General features: G+C 40.8%; 1 protein-coding gene across 2 annotated transcripts in view; it reads right to left on the bottom strand.

The window, feature by feature from the left end:
• LOC133839888 (echinoderm microtubule-associated protein-like CG42247) overlaps positions 1-12,953 on the bottom strand; it is a 40,090-nt gene extending 27,137 nt beyond the window's left edge. For both annotated transcript variants that reach the window (XM_062271518.1, XM_062271519.1), the window contains exons 1-2: positions 12,353-12,953; positions 9,691-10,990 (exon numbers count right to left, since the gene is read on the bottom strand). In XM_062271518.1, coding sequence (XP_062127502.1) covers positions 9,691-10,707 — 1,017 coding nt within the window. In that variant the 5' untranslated portion in view covers positions 10,708-10,990; positions 12,353-12,953. The remainder of the gene's footprint in view (positions 1-9,690; positions 10,991-12,352) is intronic.
• Positions 12,954-17,655: the final 4,702 nt, after the last annotated feature.

The following is a 17,655-nucleotide window of genomic DNA, read 5'->3' as shown; positions in this document are numbered from 1 at the left end:
AAGGCATTTACAGCCGACTCCTTGGCCCAAAAGTCACGCAACGTCGTCAACTTCTCGGGCGGCTCTCGAGCAGCGTATGTGGTCATCTCAGTGGTTGTCGACTCGGCGTACATCAGTTCGGCTTTTCTTTTGCTTTTGTGGTCGGTAATTATTTTATTATTGTACTTGTTGGCTACTTAGCCTAGTTTTGGTTTTATTTTTGGCTATGTTGCGCCTTGAACTCCAAATAACTTGCCATAAATGAAATGTGAGCACGTGACAAACGTTGGCCTAATTTATGCGCTTGACTCTCAAGGTGATTTTGTGTGCCTTAACAAAAGGCATTCATCACACGCTCTCACACTCGCTGAGACAAAACGCAATTAATACCACAAAAAAACACACACACACTACACAACACACAACACAACTCACGAAACGTGGGAGAATTTTAATAGGTTTCTCGTGTTACCCAGATCTGAATCCGAATCGAGATCCAGAAGAGAACATGTTCCCGCGTATAACCGCATTCACCCGTTCGCTTTGGCGCTTCAACTGTTTTGCGCCTCTGCAACATTTTGTGGCATTTGACCACAGTGTAGCCGGAACGCCTATGGTCGAAAGTTTTGAGTGTTTCTTGTGGTCTCGAAGCGATATGGCTATATGGCGACAATATGGCGCAAAATATTGCAGCGCATACATAAACATTAGCAAACAAAGGAGGGAAGGGGCGTGTGTCAGTGTGTGTGTGATATACTCTAATGGCATTTTCAAATGGCTTAGAAAGTAACTTTATATGAAAGCCGCAGCTCAGTCACATACGAGTGCAAGGCAAGACGTTGGCGATATGGTTGAGAATGACGGGCACTGTGACACGTTAACCATCAACAACGACGACAACGATGTCGACGACGACAACACACACGCACACACACACACAGCGAGAAACGACAACGACAACAATGGCGGCGTTTCAATTGCATTTCCGTTTGCACCAGTTTTCATTTCAAAACTCATAAGTTTTCGACGACGTCAACGGCAGAGCAACGACAACAACAAGAACGGAGGAGGACGCGCGACGTCAATGACGAAGACGTGACCAAGTTGGGACCTCGCAGCTTAGCTGTCGTCGGCTTTGGCCAGCGCACGATCTTGTGGTTGACGGTGCGGCACAACTGTTTGCAAATTCTGAAACTTTTCAATATGTCGCGCTAGCTCAACGAGTAGAATGCCTGCACAGTGGCACAAATTGCAAATAGTTGGGGCAAAAATGTTGTTTACATAATGCACAATTTCAGTAAACGACAGCCAACTCGAAAGCATAAAGAATTTGTGGCGATTCTGCTTTAAAATATATTTCCCTTGTAAAAAGTTTTAGTTCTCATACACACAAAAAAATCGTCATTTAATTTGCAATTTAATTAAACAACTGTCAGTTGTGTTCATAATTAAAAGTGTGAAGCATTTGTAGCAAGTCTCATCACAACTCAGTTCCCTTGTCAGTGAGTGAAAGTTGTCTTTGGAAAACAAGAAGAAGAGGAAGGAGCTGAGTGAGAGGTCCTTCCGCTGAGCCGCTTGACAACTTTCACCATTAGCGGCACAATGGAATACAATACATATACACACACACACTCACAAGTCGAATTTGTTGTCTGCACCATCAATTCAACTTGAAGACGTCGTTTTCCGTCGTTTCCCCTACACTCCCCACACCGCCCGCTCTACGGATGGGCGACACCAAATGCCGCATGCCCCCCAGACGCTTGTCGCTTGTCGCCTCGTCTGTGTTTTATTGCTGTGCGCTTTGGGGGCAATGAGAATGGTTCCCATTGCCGTCGTCGTTGCCTACTTTGCCGCTCGACGCCCGGTGAATTGAGTTGTTTTGCATAGTTTAAACAAATCCCTTGACGTCAGGCTTAGAGTTATGAAAATATGATGGCACAATCTGAGCAAAGGAGTAGGAGGTGGCAGCATTGCAGTTTAGTTGGCCCCGCCTTTGCTTGCCTGTGAATAATTTATTTATTTTGCAAATTTCGCTTTTGCCGCTTAAATTGGATAAACAGTTTAGGTACTTTAGCTTTTGTCGCTGTATAAAATTTGTGATCATTTATTTCAGCCTCTGTTTTGCCACTTTGCCAGTTGCCAGTTGCCAGTTGCAAGTTGGCCACTTATTTTCTTGGCAGCCGAAAAACGAGAGCAACAAAGAAGAAAAAAGACTACAATTTCTAATTACTGTCATTTGGCTTTTACTTGTGCCGACTTAAGCTATAGGCCAATGTCTGCGGTTGGCCATAAAACCGATTGCTCTGCGTGATGCTGCCAACAAACATTACGTTAATTTCGTTTAGTGTGCGAGCATTTTTTGGCTCTTATTTAGTTTGTTTCCAAATTGAGTTTATATCTTATTAGCCTGGTAGTGTTTTGCCAGTTTCCAAAGCGAGTGCAGCTGCAGCTTTCGGGCCAAGCCTCTTTCGTGTACTTAGCGTCGGACAATGCATCAGCTCAGAGTCAATAAAGTTTTATAGTGGCAGCAACCTTTGGCGCAGCTTGCAACAGTTTAAAATTGTCCTTTACTATTTATTTAAGGACACTCCCCATTGTTTGTCTCGCAATTGCAATTGCAATTGCAATTGTTGTAGCTGTTGCTGTAGCTGTTGCTGTTGCTGTTGCTGCAATTAAAAACGCTGATATATGTGCTTTTTACAATTCAATAAATTCGCGCAATGCTTTACTGTTGCCCAGCAGCAACAGCCAACAGCCAACAGACAGAGGACAACAGACAGGAGACTGTCTGCCCAGCTGGCCATCATCCTAGGTCTGACCAACTGACCATCTCGTCCTCTTCTGCCCCAGAGTGCAATATTTAATGCAATGCTGTTGTTTTCGCCTCCACTCTGGCCTTGTACACAATTTATTTTGACTCTTTGCACGCGACCAATTCTGAATCTTGCAACCAATGACAGTTTAATTAATTGCCACACTGTAATGCGTTTTAAATTGTCATGTTTATACAGCAATGTCCGGCGGCTGTCGAGAGCCGACAATGCTCACTCGCTCTCTCTCTCTCTCCCTCTTAGCCCCCCTCTTGACTCACAGCTTGCGTTTACTATTATTCTGTGGGTGGTTGACGTTAAGCTCGATGCACGATGGCGATTGCCTGACGGGTGACCGGTGATGGGAGATGGGGGCTGATTGCGCCACAATGGTCGACATTCGACAATTGCAATCGAACACTACAACTACAAATATTAAGTATACGCATCAATAATAAACAAGCACACTAAATGTTTTGCCTTTCAATGCAATGTTGTTCAGCTTAATTAAAAGTGATTATATTGCAATTCAGGAATTTTCTTATATTCTACTTTAACATTTTTTCTTATTATGTCTCTCTAAGGAAATAATTCGAAATATTAAGTATACGTATCAGAGTTAAACTAGCCAAGTAAAATAAATGTTATTCAGTTTAATTAAAAGTGATTATTTTTATCATTTTATATTCCAATTTTATATTTTTTTGTTCAAAATTTACTCTGGCTACTCAAGAAATATTAAGTATACGCATCGATAAAAAAGAAGACCGGTGAATGTTTTGCCGTTCAATTAAATGCATTTCAGTTTAATAAAAAGTTCAAATTTTTTGCTATTCAGAAATTAGACATTTTCTTCTTCGCTTTTATACTTTTTTATAACACATCTCTTGCTACTCTACTCATAGTTATAATATTAAGTATACGCAAAAATAATATCCAAACTTTGTGAATGTTTTGCATAGCAGAGTTGTTATTAGGTTTAATTAAAAGTGATCCCTTCAGTAGTGCTTCTTATAAAGCCTATCTTGAAATATATTTTAAAATATTAAGTATACGCATAAAAAAATCAACCAGTCATTTACATGAATGGTTATCCCAAGAAAGAGATGGTCTTCAATTTAATTCAAAACAGTTATTTTATAATTCAGGAATAACTGTCTTTCTAATTAAGAGTTTTTCTAAATATTTTAAAATATTAAGTATACGCAAGAATAATAAACCACAAAAGTAAAAGTTTTTTCCTGTAGTTTAAAATTTCTGTATTTGGCTATTATAAAGTTTCTCTTGCCAATCAATTATATTTTGAAATGTATGCAAATATTAAGTATACGCATCAAAAATAAACTAGACAAATAAATGTTTTTCTCAACAAAGAAATGTTGTTCAGTTTAATTAAAAATTGTTATTTTTCTATTCTGGAATTACCAACCAAGCCTTTCTTGCTACTCAAGTATTTTTCAAAATATTGAAAAATATTAAGTATACGCAACAATAATAAACCAGAAAAGTGCAATTTGTTTCCTCTAGTTTTTAATTTCTGTATTTGTTTGTTATAATTCTCTTGCCACTCAAGTCTATTTTGAGCTATATGCAAATATTAAGAATACGCATAAAAAATAAATCAGACATGTAAATGTTTTGCAGAGCAAAGAAATGTTGTTCAGTTTAATTAAAAATGCTTAGTTTGCAATTGAGGAATTACTTGTATTCTGCTTGCTTTTAATATTTTGTTGTTATAAAGATACTCTTGCTACTCAAGATTCTTCTCAAATAGTGAGACAGCAATAACTTAATTCTTTTAAATTTCGTTCAAGTTTTAAAGAAATTATTTCAACAACTATGAAATGTATTTTCAATGCAGCAAAAATAATCAATTATTGCAGAATTTTCTGAGTAAATTCAAAATGACAGCCACTGTAATTGAACAATTTGTTGCTCTCGCTCTAAAGAGTGAGAGAGAGAGGAACAGAGAGAGAGAGAGAGAGGTAGTAAGTGAGTGAGCAGAGTGAGTTTGAGTGTGGCAGTTGGCTTTATTATTTTCAATTTGTGTTCCATTGGTTTTAATAATTGTTATTATTGGTTCGAGCTCTGCTCTGTTGTTGGCTGTTTTGGTCATCTGTTTTTTTTGTTTCAACACCTACAAATTTTCACATTTCGAGCATCATCGCATTATTATTTATATCATCAACAGCGCTGTCGAGTGTGGTCCGTCCCAATGTTCACGGTCTGTGCATTTCAATTAAGGCAACGGATTAGCTCTGAACCACATATGATTTGGAATTAGTCGAGTCGAGTCGAATTGAGTCAAGTGCTCGCAATTGGGTGTTTAAATATCAGCGACAGCATGAAGGGAGCTGATATAAAACCATTTAATTGACAGGCGAGTAATTTATTAAAGTGCTTATTAATACTATGACAAAAGCTCATTGCAGCTGCCTCCAAAATTGAGTAGCAGCAGCGGCAATTGGGGCTAATACAATACGAGCAACAACAATGGCATTTGCATGTAGGGCAAATTTGCCAAGTCAATGCGCCTGCAACGTGGCGTATGCGTAATATTAATAGATGTCTAGCTTACGTCTACGTAAGCAAATTATGCGGCGTCTGTTTGCTGTTTTAGCCATAATTGCAAATGCCTTAAGGTCCTTGGCACACATGCTAACACACACTCACACTCCCGCACACACTCCCACACACACAAACACAAGCACTTACACCAACGCACATGCTTGCATAGTCGTCAGTACAAATAAGGCAACAATAGGCATTCTCGTATCTCTCGATTGCTTATCAGGCATTTGTGCTTGTGCTTCATTTGATTTGTTAATTTGAGCTCATCTCTAATTGCCCAGAACAAATACGAGAACTCCATATGCCAATCGCACTAACATAATTGAAGTAATTTATGCGATTGTTCAGTGATCTTTAAAAAAAGAGTAAGGAAATAATTCAGAGCTGAGTTCTTGTTTATTGTGCAATCAACGTTGTTTTAAGAGCCTGTGAATGAACTTATATTTCTCATTGCAGTCGGCAATAATTGATAAAAAGAATTCCTTTAATGTGCTTGACACAGTCATAAGGGAAAACAATAAGAGCAGAATGATGACGTCCTTGGGGCCAAAACGCAAATGCGCAATTTGTGTCCGCAGCTCAGGCGAATGCATCACGTAAATGCTGGCGAAATTCATCAGACGCCTGGCAACGACTCAGGGGAAGAGAATGTAGAGGAGAAGGCAATGGCTGCGACAGCGACAGCGACAGCTTCTCTTTGTGTGTTTGGTGTAATCTCGCTCATATGTCACTCTGCAGCTTGATGGCCATAATTTTAGTGGCTTTTGTGTTTGGACGCAAACAACGAAAGAACGGGAGAGAAAAAAATAATAATCGACGTCAAATCTCGTTTCCCATTCTCTAGCTTTGCGCTCGTGCGCGCTTGTTTGCAGTTAATTACAACGCGCCTGTTGCCTGATGATGCCACATGCCCCACATGCCGCAACGCTCCAATGCCTGACCTTGCGTGCTGCATTCGCAGTGCAGAGGTTTCGCTTTTTGGCATGCCGCGCACGTTTGTGCCAAAAATCTTAATTTCTTTCTGGGGTTTGGCTTGAAATTCATAAGCTTCTCGTGTCCATTTTGGTGCTGCTTCGGTTTTGCTGGGGTGCAGCACGAGGCAGCAATAAGCGGAGCACCGACAAGCCTTGCATGTTCACTCCACAGCCAACACTCCCAAGAGTTTTGTGTGGCAGCTTCTCACATGCGACTTGCTGCTGCCGTTGTTGCTGCCGTTGCTGCTGCCCTTGTCGGCTATCATTCATAATTGGCTTGCTGCACCTGTGTGGCATATATATTTATGGCAAGCTCCCCAAAATGCTGCTCTGTGTCTTCGTTACGCTTTGAAAGTGTATTATAAATTCGTTGATTTTCAAATTGTATTTATTGAATGAGCCCAAGTGCAAGTGCAACCTTGTTCGGCCCCCACAAACTGACCTTGTTGCTTATGGCCAATTATTTTTATGACTTAACAAGGCGACTTCAATTTTCTGCTGCTTCTGCTGTTCTGCTGCTGCACCCAAAATGTTAGAAAAAGTCGCCTTCATTGGTCACGCATGCAACTTGACGAATAAATTATCATAAATGGTTTCGTAAACAGTTTTTGTACAAAATTTAGCTGAAGTTTGCGTGCCTAAGTTCTTAGTCCTGCCTGCTCCTTGTGGAACAGTAAACTATATGCAGTTAGCCTTAAGTCCAAAGCCGAAAATGGAGCCCAATTAATTTATATTATTAGCAATGTTCATTGCTCTTGCAGTTCACGCCTTTTCACTGCACTGCTTAGAACTTGCTTCCGCTCTTTCTCTCTTTCTCTGTTTCTCCCCTCCATTTGCTCTCTCGCTCGTGCAAACACTTTTAATTTCCCTAAGTGAAACGCCACAAGTTTTCAAATTGGCCCTCTTCTCTGCATGAGGCGCCCAGAGGGAGAGAAGGCAAGTGGAATGAAGAAAGAGGGCGAGAGTTCTAGAGAGATGAAGTGCATGCATTTTTCTATGCACTCGCACCATTTTAGCGGGGGGCACAGTTTCGTGCTCTGGAGCACTGAGCTCTGAGCTCTCTGGTATTGTTCTTTGTTGCCTTTTGTTCGCCCTGCAACTTGCTGCATGCCACATGCGGCACACACACACACACATTCTCCACGTTCTGTACGTCAAGAGCGCTGTTGGCGATGCGACCGCGGCTCCAACTCAGATGCCTTAACGTCCCGAGGTTTTGATTCAGCGGGAGAGCGAAGAGTTCTAGCTGCGCTTTTGTTTACCAGCCACGGGCAATGCAACGCCGTGGCACGACCAACAGAAACAGAAAGGACGACGAACGCAAATGGCTTTTGCTTGGCTTTCTGCTGGCTCTTTGTCTTGCCGGTTTTGCTTTTGAGCCAGAGACTGCATTATGAGAGAGAGTCGAAATCAAGCCAAAATCCAAGTCAAGTCAAGCCAAAGCCAAGACATCGCGGCGGACAACTGCGCTGGGTTAGGTTAGTCTCGTCTCGTCATTTCCTTACCCCATAACTCTTGGCCCATGCCTCTTGCTATTATCAATTATGGATGCATGACTTCCTATCGAATGTACACACAGACTCAGTCTTTACCCAAAGGGAATACGCAAAACTTGCTCAATAGTTCGCCTGGGACATGCGGGAAGTGCAGTTTGATGATTGCCCAAAATTTCAATTTGTCTTTCGTGCAAAACGAAAAACGATTCGTTTTCAATTAACTTCCGAGACGCCGAAGTTCCGCTGCCTTCCCCATAGTCAACTTTAATGAGCTGAATGCTTTAGATAAAACAAAAAGTGCGATGCACAAATTTATTAAATTCAAATCAATTTACTTTCATTGGCTTTTAAACAGCCAAGAAATATATCTTTTGGAAAGTGAGTTTCATAAAATAATTTACTATTCTGATTTGACACTTTGATTGAGTGAAGTATGTTAAGAATTTATGGGCGAGTGTTTAACTGAGGAATGTGATCTGCAGCAGCTACAGATTAAAATACAACGAGAAGAATATTTCAACAATTATATTAACAGAGGTTTTAATCAAGGCGACGTTGAATAAATCATTGTCATGGGTGATGTCTTTTTTGCATACACTTTACAATGATAAACTTCAACTTAAACTTCAAATATTACTACATGTATACTCGGAGATGTCGAAATATAATATTAGAAACTCAAAAGTATCTAAATTCTCAATTAATCGCATACGCTAGAAGACAGAAACGACGGTAAAAATTGCAAAGGATTGGACATCTAAGATTTGATTTTTAATTTTGTAGGACTCTATATTTTTGCGGATTATTTTAAGAGTATTATTTGTAAACTTTAAGTAAACTTTATTTAAGTAAATACTCTTATTCATAAAGTTAATAACTAAAGCAGTAGGATTGTCAGGATCTTCCATGCTGCGAAAGCTCCCATGTAGTAAAAGCTATTCTGATCCCGTTCTTAATTCCATTCACAAGTCAAGTTCTCATAATCCAACCCCAAAACTTTAGACAGTACACGCTTTACTTATAATCAGAGAACACTACGCTTAGAGAACACTCTTAGCTTCTCTTCCGAGTGTGCCGCATTCTCTTCGAGGCCCTTCATAAAAAGGAACCATAAAACGCGCAACCTAATTTCAAAGTCGTGCAAGTCAAGCGTCGTACTAACAAGTATACACGTAAGTATGTGTGTGTACGCGATTGAGTGTATTTTGTGTAGTGGAGTATTACACGTAAAACTCCCACGAATGTTAGACAAATCGCCTTAGCACGTAAGAACAAGAACGAGAACATGAGCAAGAACAAGAACAAGAACAACACGAACAAATAGAAAAGAGAGGGTGCTAACTGGGGTCACTTGCTAAGCACACACACACACATACACACGCTAGCAACGAGTATTTGCTTGGCACAAAAAGAAGCGTGAGAAGGAGACGAGAGAGAGAGAGAAAAGGAAAGTGCTCGCATGCGAAAAATGTTCGCTTGAAGCAGCCAACAGCAGCGGAAAAAGGAGCAAAACAAAAGGAAAAGTGAGAATATCTGAGGTTTTTAGGCCAAGTGACGAAATGGGCTGCCACTTGGAGTGGGACGCTGACCGCAATAACCAATAGCGTATATAGTTGTACACTCCTCTCTCTTTCTATATATATATATATATATGGTATACTATACAACAATATAAGTATGTGTGCATATATTTGCATATGTATGCAAAATTATACCAAAATATTCAAATTTCTATTGATTTTGCAGTAAAGTTGACGTGGAAAGCAACACTTAAACTTCAAAATGCATCGAGCTAGAGCAACACATCCGAAGGACGCATAACTGCAAATCCATTTTAGAAACAAGTTAGAGACTCACCTTGAATGCCTTAAATGAGGATACCACATAGAAGGCGCCATCCTCGAGCTCCTCCAGATGATACTTGCGATCGCCGTCCATGGAGAAAACGTAGCGTGCCCCACGCGGCAGATCCATTTTGGGTGAGATCTTGTCCAGTAGATTATCAAGCGAGGTGACATCTCGACCGGGACGATAGCGCAGCTCGACGCCCGGAAAGAAGGGATCACCATTGCGATAGAAGACCACACGGCGTGCCTTCCAATACGAGAGATTCGAGTAGCGTGAGGCTGCCGCACTGGATATCTCGGGACGCGACTTGGAACGTACGAGGGGGACAACCGGTGGCTGCTCCGATGTCTCGCTCATGTTATCCAGATAGCTGGGACTAATCGCGCGACTCTGATGTCCGCTCTGGATGCCACTGCCAACTGCAGCAGTAGCCGAGTGACCAGCTGTGCCGCCGTTGCGCTGTTGCCAATAGTCCGGCAATTGACTGGAGCCACCGCCGGCTCCAGCACGGCCAGCAGCTGCTCCTGCTCCTGCTCCTCCCCCACCTCCTGGAGTTGTAGTTGAGTGCAAGTCGCCGGCTGCTAAGTCATCATCATCGTCGTCATAGTGAGCACTCTGAGGCTGTATCTGGAAGCTAGAGTTGCCACGTGCTGTGGGACTCTTGGTCGGGCTATTGCGGTTGCTATCGTTAGTGGGATGATGATTATTGTGACCCAATTGCGATGCGTTATGATGATTCAGTTGGTTATCGTTATCATCGAATTGGCCAGTCGTCTGAGTGAATGTCGGCGAAACGTTTCCCTCGAGTTGTGAGTTCGAACTAATTTGTGGCATTGTTTTGCCACCGTGGTGCACGGCCGACTCGTCATTAGCAGCTGCGACGCCGCCGTCGTCGTCATCGCCGCCACCGCTGCCGCTGCCGCCTTTGCCATCGCCGCCATTGCCGTCGCCGTCGCCATCGCCATCAACGTTGCCATTGCGATGGGCACTCATGCCGTCCAAGTAATCGTTCTCTTCGTTGGACATTGTCCGCTCTCTCTCTTAAATCCAACTCTCTACTCGTATTGCCAACTCTATAGCCAATCTCAGCCAGCGGTTGCCTTGCGTGACTGCGTTTGTTGTGGTCAAAAGTCAAAGCTGCGCGATGTCGCGTCGACTCACAAAACTCTTCTCGCCTGCTGTTGCTTTAACAACTCGACTCCTTTTTTAGTCAACTCGAGTGCTCTGTGCCGCGAGGTTGCCACTTACATTTTCCTCAAAACTTGCTAGCAAAAATACGGAAAGTTGATGCCACTTTGAATATATGATCCTAAAAAATACAGAAAATAAAAAGAAAATAGGAAAATCTCTCCAATTAGTTAAAGCTCATTTTGAGTATTAAAGAGTATTATTATTATTATTTTTTAGATGTGTCTTATTAAGCAATTGAACCAATACAATTAATGTAGTACCTTAATAATACACTAGAGGGAAAATGTTCAAGCCAAACCTTTAGCTCTTATCAGAAGGATATATTTTCTTTAATGATTGATATGTTAAGTAAACTCATTACATATCCTAAGCTGATATTCCCCAGCCTAAAACTTTATTTGTATTTTGTGCTGCAGCTGTTCTCATTTTGGGAACTATGTAGAAGCATTGCATACTTTAATGATGGATTAGTTCAGTAAACATATTACTTATTCAGATTCAGCAACCCATTACTTAGCCTAGACAAAACTTCTGAAAATATTCTTGATGTCAATAGCTATATCATAATATTCTTTGCACTGCAGCTGTGCTCAACTATTCCTCAAAATATATTTGAGCCCATTATCGGCATGTTTGGTAGCTCCGAAATGTCTGCTGGGTGTCTATGTCATGTCCACTGTCGATGGCTCTTGAGGGACCACTCCAGACGCAGCTCAACAACTGTCTGACTAACAACTTCACAGTGCTCCTTTATCCGTTAACACACACACACACACAAAGGGAGAGAGTAACAGTGTAAGGAGCAAACACTCGCACTCATTCAATCCCGGCGTGTCCTGCTGCGAACACTGTGTGGCTGTGGACACCGCCACTTGTGTGGAAATATCGCGTACTATTTGCCTTGCTTTATGCACCTCGCACTTCAATTGCTCGAACTGCAATTGCAGCTGCAGGCTGCGAGGGAGAAAGGGAGAGAGAAGCGCCAACAGCTTTAGAAGTGGCTACTCCACTTTACTTTGACCGAAATTACAGGCAACTTGTGTGCCGACTTTAGTGTGTGCCCCCACACACACACACACATATATATGAGTATGTAACATATATCTACATGTTCACATATGGACATGGACTGGCCAAAGGCGTTGCCCGCTGCTCGATCCCGGTCACAGGGCTTAACGGCTTCAAGTGGCATAGGGCTCTGCAGTGTTCTTGTTGTTCCATGTGTCTTTTCCCCCCATTTCCCTATTTCGCTTTTCACCACTTTCCATTCATGCCACAATCGCATCCAGCACACTCTCTGTATGTGTGCAACTATTTCAACTGCATTGAAATTCTACCACACCAAAAATGTGGGAGGCAAATAGTTTTTTTTTTGTATTTTGTATTTTTTTGGCTTGTAGATTTCCCATTTCGTTTCCCTGTTGTCGTCTCAGTCTCAGAGTGTGTGTTGGTACTTTTTTTTTTGCTGCTTTTCGCTCACCTGTTTTATGTAAATTGTTTTTATTGCAACACGTTGCACTTCTTGCCTTGCATTTGCGTTTTATTTATGGCTGAGGTTGTTCGTCCCTGCTCAGCACTTTTATACGTTTTCTTTTATTTCTGTTTCTCTTTTTTTTTCTGCGCCAATTAGGTTAATGACACTTTGGCTTGGAGTCAGGCCGATGGGATGTCGCTTATTAATGCACAAACAGTTGCAATTGATGTTGTCTTGTTGTTATTACTGCAGTTGCAGTTGCAGCTTCCACTCGCACTTGCACTAATTGGCTATCAATCAGATGCAGTTGTCCCTCTCTCTCTATCGCTCTCACTTTGTTTATCTCACTCTTGTTTTGGGGGGTCTTCCGCTCGACTTATTTGGTGGGTCGAAGTTGTGTTGCCCTTACTCACACATTTACTTGAATCGAATTTAATGAACTCGAACAAAAGTTTATTAAAATATCTCGGCAAGAAAGTTGGCAAGCGCAAACAAAGTGTGCAACTTTTAAGACGTCTTCTCTCTTCGTTTACGTTTTGGCAACGCGCCGCCGTGTTTTGTGCACAATGCAAGAAGAAATTCCGTCTGGCAACTTTGCCGGTCAAAGTGTTTTTGAATTGTGTTTCATGTGCCTGTCCACTCTAAAGTCCTCCACGGCAGCCAATTTTCATAGAGAGCGACTCGCGACGCGGAGTCGCGTTAACTTCCAACCAACATCGTCGACATCGCGGGCATTGAATTACACTTTGTTGTTGTTCTTCTATTGTTGCTGTTGTTGTTGTTGCTGTGTTGCTTTTGGTGCAAGTGCCTGACTTATGGGCTAATGCTGCCACGCGACTTCGCCTTCGACTTCGACGTCGACTTCTTCGGCATTACCGTTGCCTTTTACCACTGCCTTTGCCCTCCACCTTCGACCACATCGTCTAATTGTGCCCTGCTTATAAAGCACCCCCTAACCGAACTCCTTGGCAGTGGGCCATTCGGCACCTTTTCTCTAAACCGTTTTGCTATGGGGATCGCCCCCTCTGCTTACCTCCTTTCGCACCTGGCGTGCTCCATAACCGACTCGCTGCTCCAAACTAGCGGGAGTTTGTTGTCGTTTCTCCCTTTCGGCGACATTACGAACACGAGCTCAGGTTGAGGAACCGCAAAAGTTAGCTCACGCTAGTTAATGCTATCGCTGCACTGTGGTCCAATGTATATGGCAAATAATTCAGCTCTGTTAACACTAATGAACGCCAAGAAACGCAATCAAAACATCTCTGCTAAAGTAAGTAATTACGTAATAAGCACAGACTAGCATATAATTTAAAAACACCAAAGCCAAAGCTCTAAATAAGTGTCTCAAACTTGCAATTAAATTTTCATGAAATTTTGAAATCAAAACTTAAATCTAAAATACAAATTTGAAAAACACAATATTGAGTTTATACCACAATAAAAAGTGTTCTACTTTTAAAGCAATTATTTATCAAATTACGACATTGTGAAGATATAAATGTGTGTACGATATTAGCAAAAAAGTGCAATAAACTAAAAAATCCTAATTTAATTTGAGGCTTATTATTTACATTTACAGTAATGAAGCACAATAAATTTTGTATTTTTATTGACAAATTTTGTAATCAAAATACAAGAAATTAATTCAAATTCAAATAATTCATTTTGCAAACACAAAATACAATATTTCTTTCTACCACCATAAAATATGTTCTACTTTTAAGCAATTTCGTATCAAATTATGACATTATGAAGACATAAAAGTATGCACGAAAATAGGAAATTATCCAACATATAAAAAAGAAAATGTAATGTACCATAAAGTGACAAAATTCCAAATAAAATCAGTAGGTTAATGATTAAGTGAATTAATATTTCTGAAGTTATTATTTTGGGGTTTAATAGTTACATTCGACCAATATTAAGTTGATCTTGTTTAACCTTTATTTTTTCAAATTATTTCTTTTTTTATATTTTTCATATATTAAAACATTTTTGAAATTTCAGCAACTGTGTTTACCTTAAAAAATACATTTATGAATACTTAAAATTATTAATTATGTATACCGCTTTTTAATTCAGTTAGGCCGAGCCGAAATTATTAGTTTATTGCATATCGTGACATTATTGTTGTGTAGTTGGTTTTTCACCGATGTCATGGTGGCAACGACAGCACCTTTCAGACCTTTTCGGTGTGTCGTGAGTACTTTTCTATACATGCAACGTGTGGGCAGTCTTCTACTGCAGTCCACACCTTGTTCTTGTTCTTTCCTCTTGCTCTCGCTCTGGTGATTTTCCTTTGTGTCACGCTGTTCGACCAGTTAGTTAGTTAGGTAAAACCTTACGAACAGTCATACAACAATTTGGCATTTGAGAGTGCTGAGTTTAGTAAATTCGTCGATGGGTTATTCGTCGCACAATTAGGCCAAATGTTTGTGGAAATTTCTTTTTATTACATTATAGTATATGATTCGAAGTTGGCGTTCTCAGCCTTAGGCACAGTGGTTGGCGGTCATTGTGCCGCTCGCCAAATTCCTCGCTCAACACGCATCGCCCGCCCTCTAAGAGTTAAGCCAAAACTTTTTTTATTAATTACATTTTCCGTACTTATAATAGCGTGGGCGACGCAACGTTTGGTGAAGTTAATGTATTATTTTAATGTTATTTCCGGAATGTGCGTGATTTGTACACACTTTCCACTTGGCAATGGTAAAAAGAGTAGTATACTTGACCAACAAATTCCGTCAGCAATTATCAGAGGTAATTTCTTAAAAGTCAAGACAAATTCAGCATTTGGTTGGGGGCAAAATGTTGCAGAATAATGTCTGAATAATATTAGCAACTATTTTAAGAAAATATGTTTTGTTATGATTTGTTTTATTTTGACTGCGTGTGTGGAATATGTTGAGGTCAAGGTTGTGGATATTATTTTAGCTTAACATAATAGTTTAGGAAACTTTATAGGAATAAAATATGGGAATATTTTAAGCATATATGCTTTATTTTATACTTATGTTATTGTAGTAGAAAACAAGATTGAAAGCTATAGTTGAGTCTCGATTGTGAAATACCCGCATCCCAGTTTCAGTAAATCAAAAACAGTGCGGTATATTTCTAAAAATACACAAATTTAACACTATTTTGTATCGAAGACTATAATTGGTATATCGTTATACTACTACGTTCAAAATATACCATAAAGTTAAAAATATACCAGATTCTCAATTTCTAAATTTTATTCTGATTGCAACCAAATTTCAGGAATATCATTAATTTGGCTTTTACAGTATGTATTAAAAGTCCGTTCTACCCTATGAGTATAGTGTATATATTTAGCTTACTTACCTTAAAGAAATACTATTTTCATTCCCTTTTTAAAATAAATTCAGGTCGATGATACTATGCTTAATAACCATATCGGATTCTGGTCAATCATATGGCAATTTGACACATTAATTTAAACTCTATAGTATGCATATCTTTTATCGCCAATGAGTTGGAACAACTAGTTGGCAATCTACACTGCGGATATCCTGTCACTGTGTCAAGGATAAGCAAAGCATTGACTGTAAAATATATGGTTGACCAATAAGAACTAATGAAGACACGCCAGCTTTCGTAGTTACGAGAGCGTATAAAATAATCTTAGCCAGTCTTCCGCAAGGGATTTTTGTATGGTGCGCAAAAGTCGAGAAAGAATGCACCAAAAATATTTGCGCTCATACTCGAGTGAGCCTACATTTTTTATTGAAAACTTTTCGGTGCGGTGCAATGTCCCCGGCTGTAGTAGCGAGCTAGCTAGCTGAAAAAATGCAATAGAAAATTTTTTGGTGCAAAGGGTGTGGTCGAAAGTCTGCAACGACACCAAAAGCGACAGCCACAGCTGCAGCGGCAGCGACATCGCCAGAGAGACAACGAGAACGAGAACGACAACGACAACAATGAGGCATTTTTAATGTGAGCATTAAACAATGGCAACGAGGACAAAGGATACAGACTCGTCCACACGAGACAACAACCAGTAGCAGGACAGGACGAACAGCAGGGGAATCACTTTTACCCAGCAAACGACTTTTAAAATGCTATAAAATGATTCCAAAATTAATAGTGTGAATACGGATTAGTTTATATTCTTTGATGTGCTTGCTCAGTTTATTCAACTGTCTTTTGCTGCTGGGCCAAAAGTTTAATCCATAAAGTGCCAGCTGAATGGCTTGCTGGGTGAATTGGGAAGCCAGCGCTTTAAGTATGCAGGCTGTGAATAAACACAGTTCTTATAGCTTCTCATAGCTGGGGATTCGCGCCAGATAACTTTTCAATACAAAGTACGAGTATGATGCCCATGACGCCACTAAAAATACGTTGAAGAATGCAACAGCAAACGACAGAGAGCGATGTGAATGTGAATGTGGATGAGGATGTGAAATGTGGATGTGAATTGTGGATGTGGATGGACGTTGCATGCAACTGAATGAACCACAACAAAGGCGAAACGACTGCGACACAATCACAAGTATGACTTCGACTCTGAATCTGGAATCTGTCCGGCTGTCTGAGCTATCTGTCTGCTGTTGGAGGACTACTTAAAAATGTGTGGAAGCTGTTGCATCTACCATCGGGGGCTATCGGACGTTTCAGCCGTAAGCAAACTTCAATGAGCACGGAGACGCAGAGACCCACATCATCATCATTATCATCATCAGTTTGGGGCTGACCAAGCATCTGCTTTGTCAAAATGAATGAGACGCATGACAAAATGAATGGATCGACGCAGGAGTGCGGAGTAAGGAAGAGAGAGAGAGAGAAAGTGAGGCGGGGAAAAGAGACAAAGAAAACGAGGAAACGAAAAACGACCACAAGCAGTCACCCATAGCTACTTCCCGGTCAAGTACTTATATCACTCTCGTGCCATCCCCCACACCAAAAATACATACAAGTTTCTCCTCGGTCGCTGTCGCTGTGTTGCCCTAACGGTAATGGTAATGGTAATGTATAGTCGTGGACATGGTATGCCAACACATCTCTGCGATAATTTGGTCGATGGTCGATGCGATGCAATGCCAACCAGCCATCCAACCAGGCAGCCAGCCAGCCAACCAAGCAGGGCAAAAGAAAAGTGGAAAAGTTGTGTCGTCGTGTCCTCGAAATGTGGAATGGAACCGGGTTGTCGGCGGCTGTTGGCAAAAGTTTCAATTGTCTGTGCCCGAGGATGTGTGAATGTGATTGTTTAAGTTTTTGCTTTCTGCTGCTTCCTGTTGCATGTGGGCACAATTAATTGTTATTGCGTGCACTCGGCAAAAATGGCCATG

The sequence above is a fragment of the Drosophila sulfurigaster genome, chromosome 3, assembly GCF_023558435.1.
Source record: "Drosophila sulfurigaster albostrigata strain 15112-1811.04 chromosome 3, ASM2355843v2, whole genome shotgun sequence".
Classification (NCBI taxonomy): Eukaryota; Metazoa; Arthropoda; class Insecta; order Diptera; family Drosophilidae; genus Drosophila; species Drosophila sulfurigaster.
The sequence above is the reverse complement of the archived record's forward strand: the minus strand, read 5'-3'. Positions and strand labels throughout refer to the sequence as shown.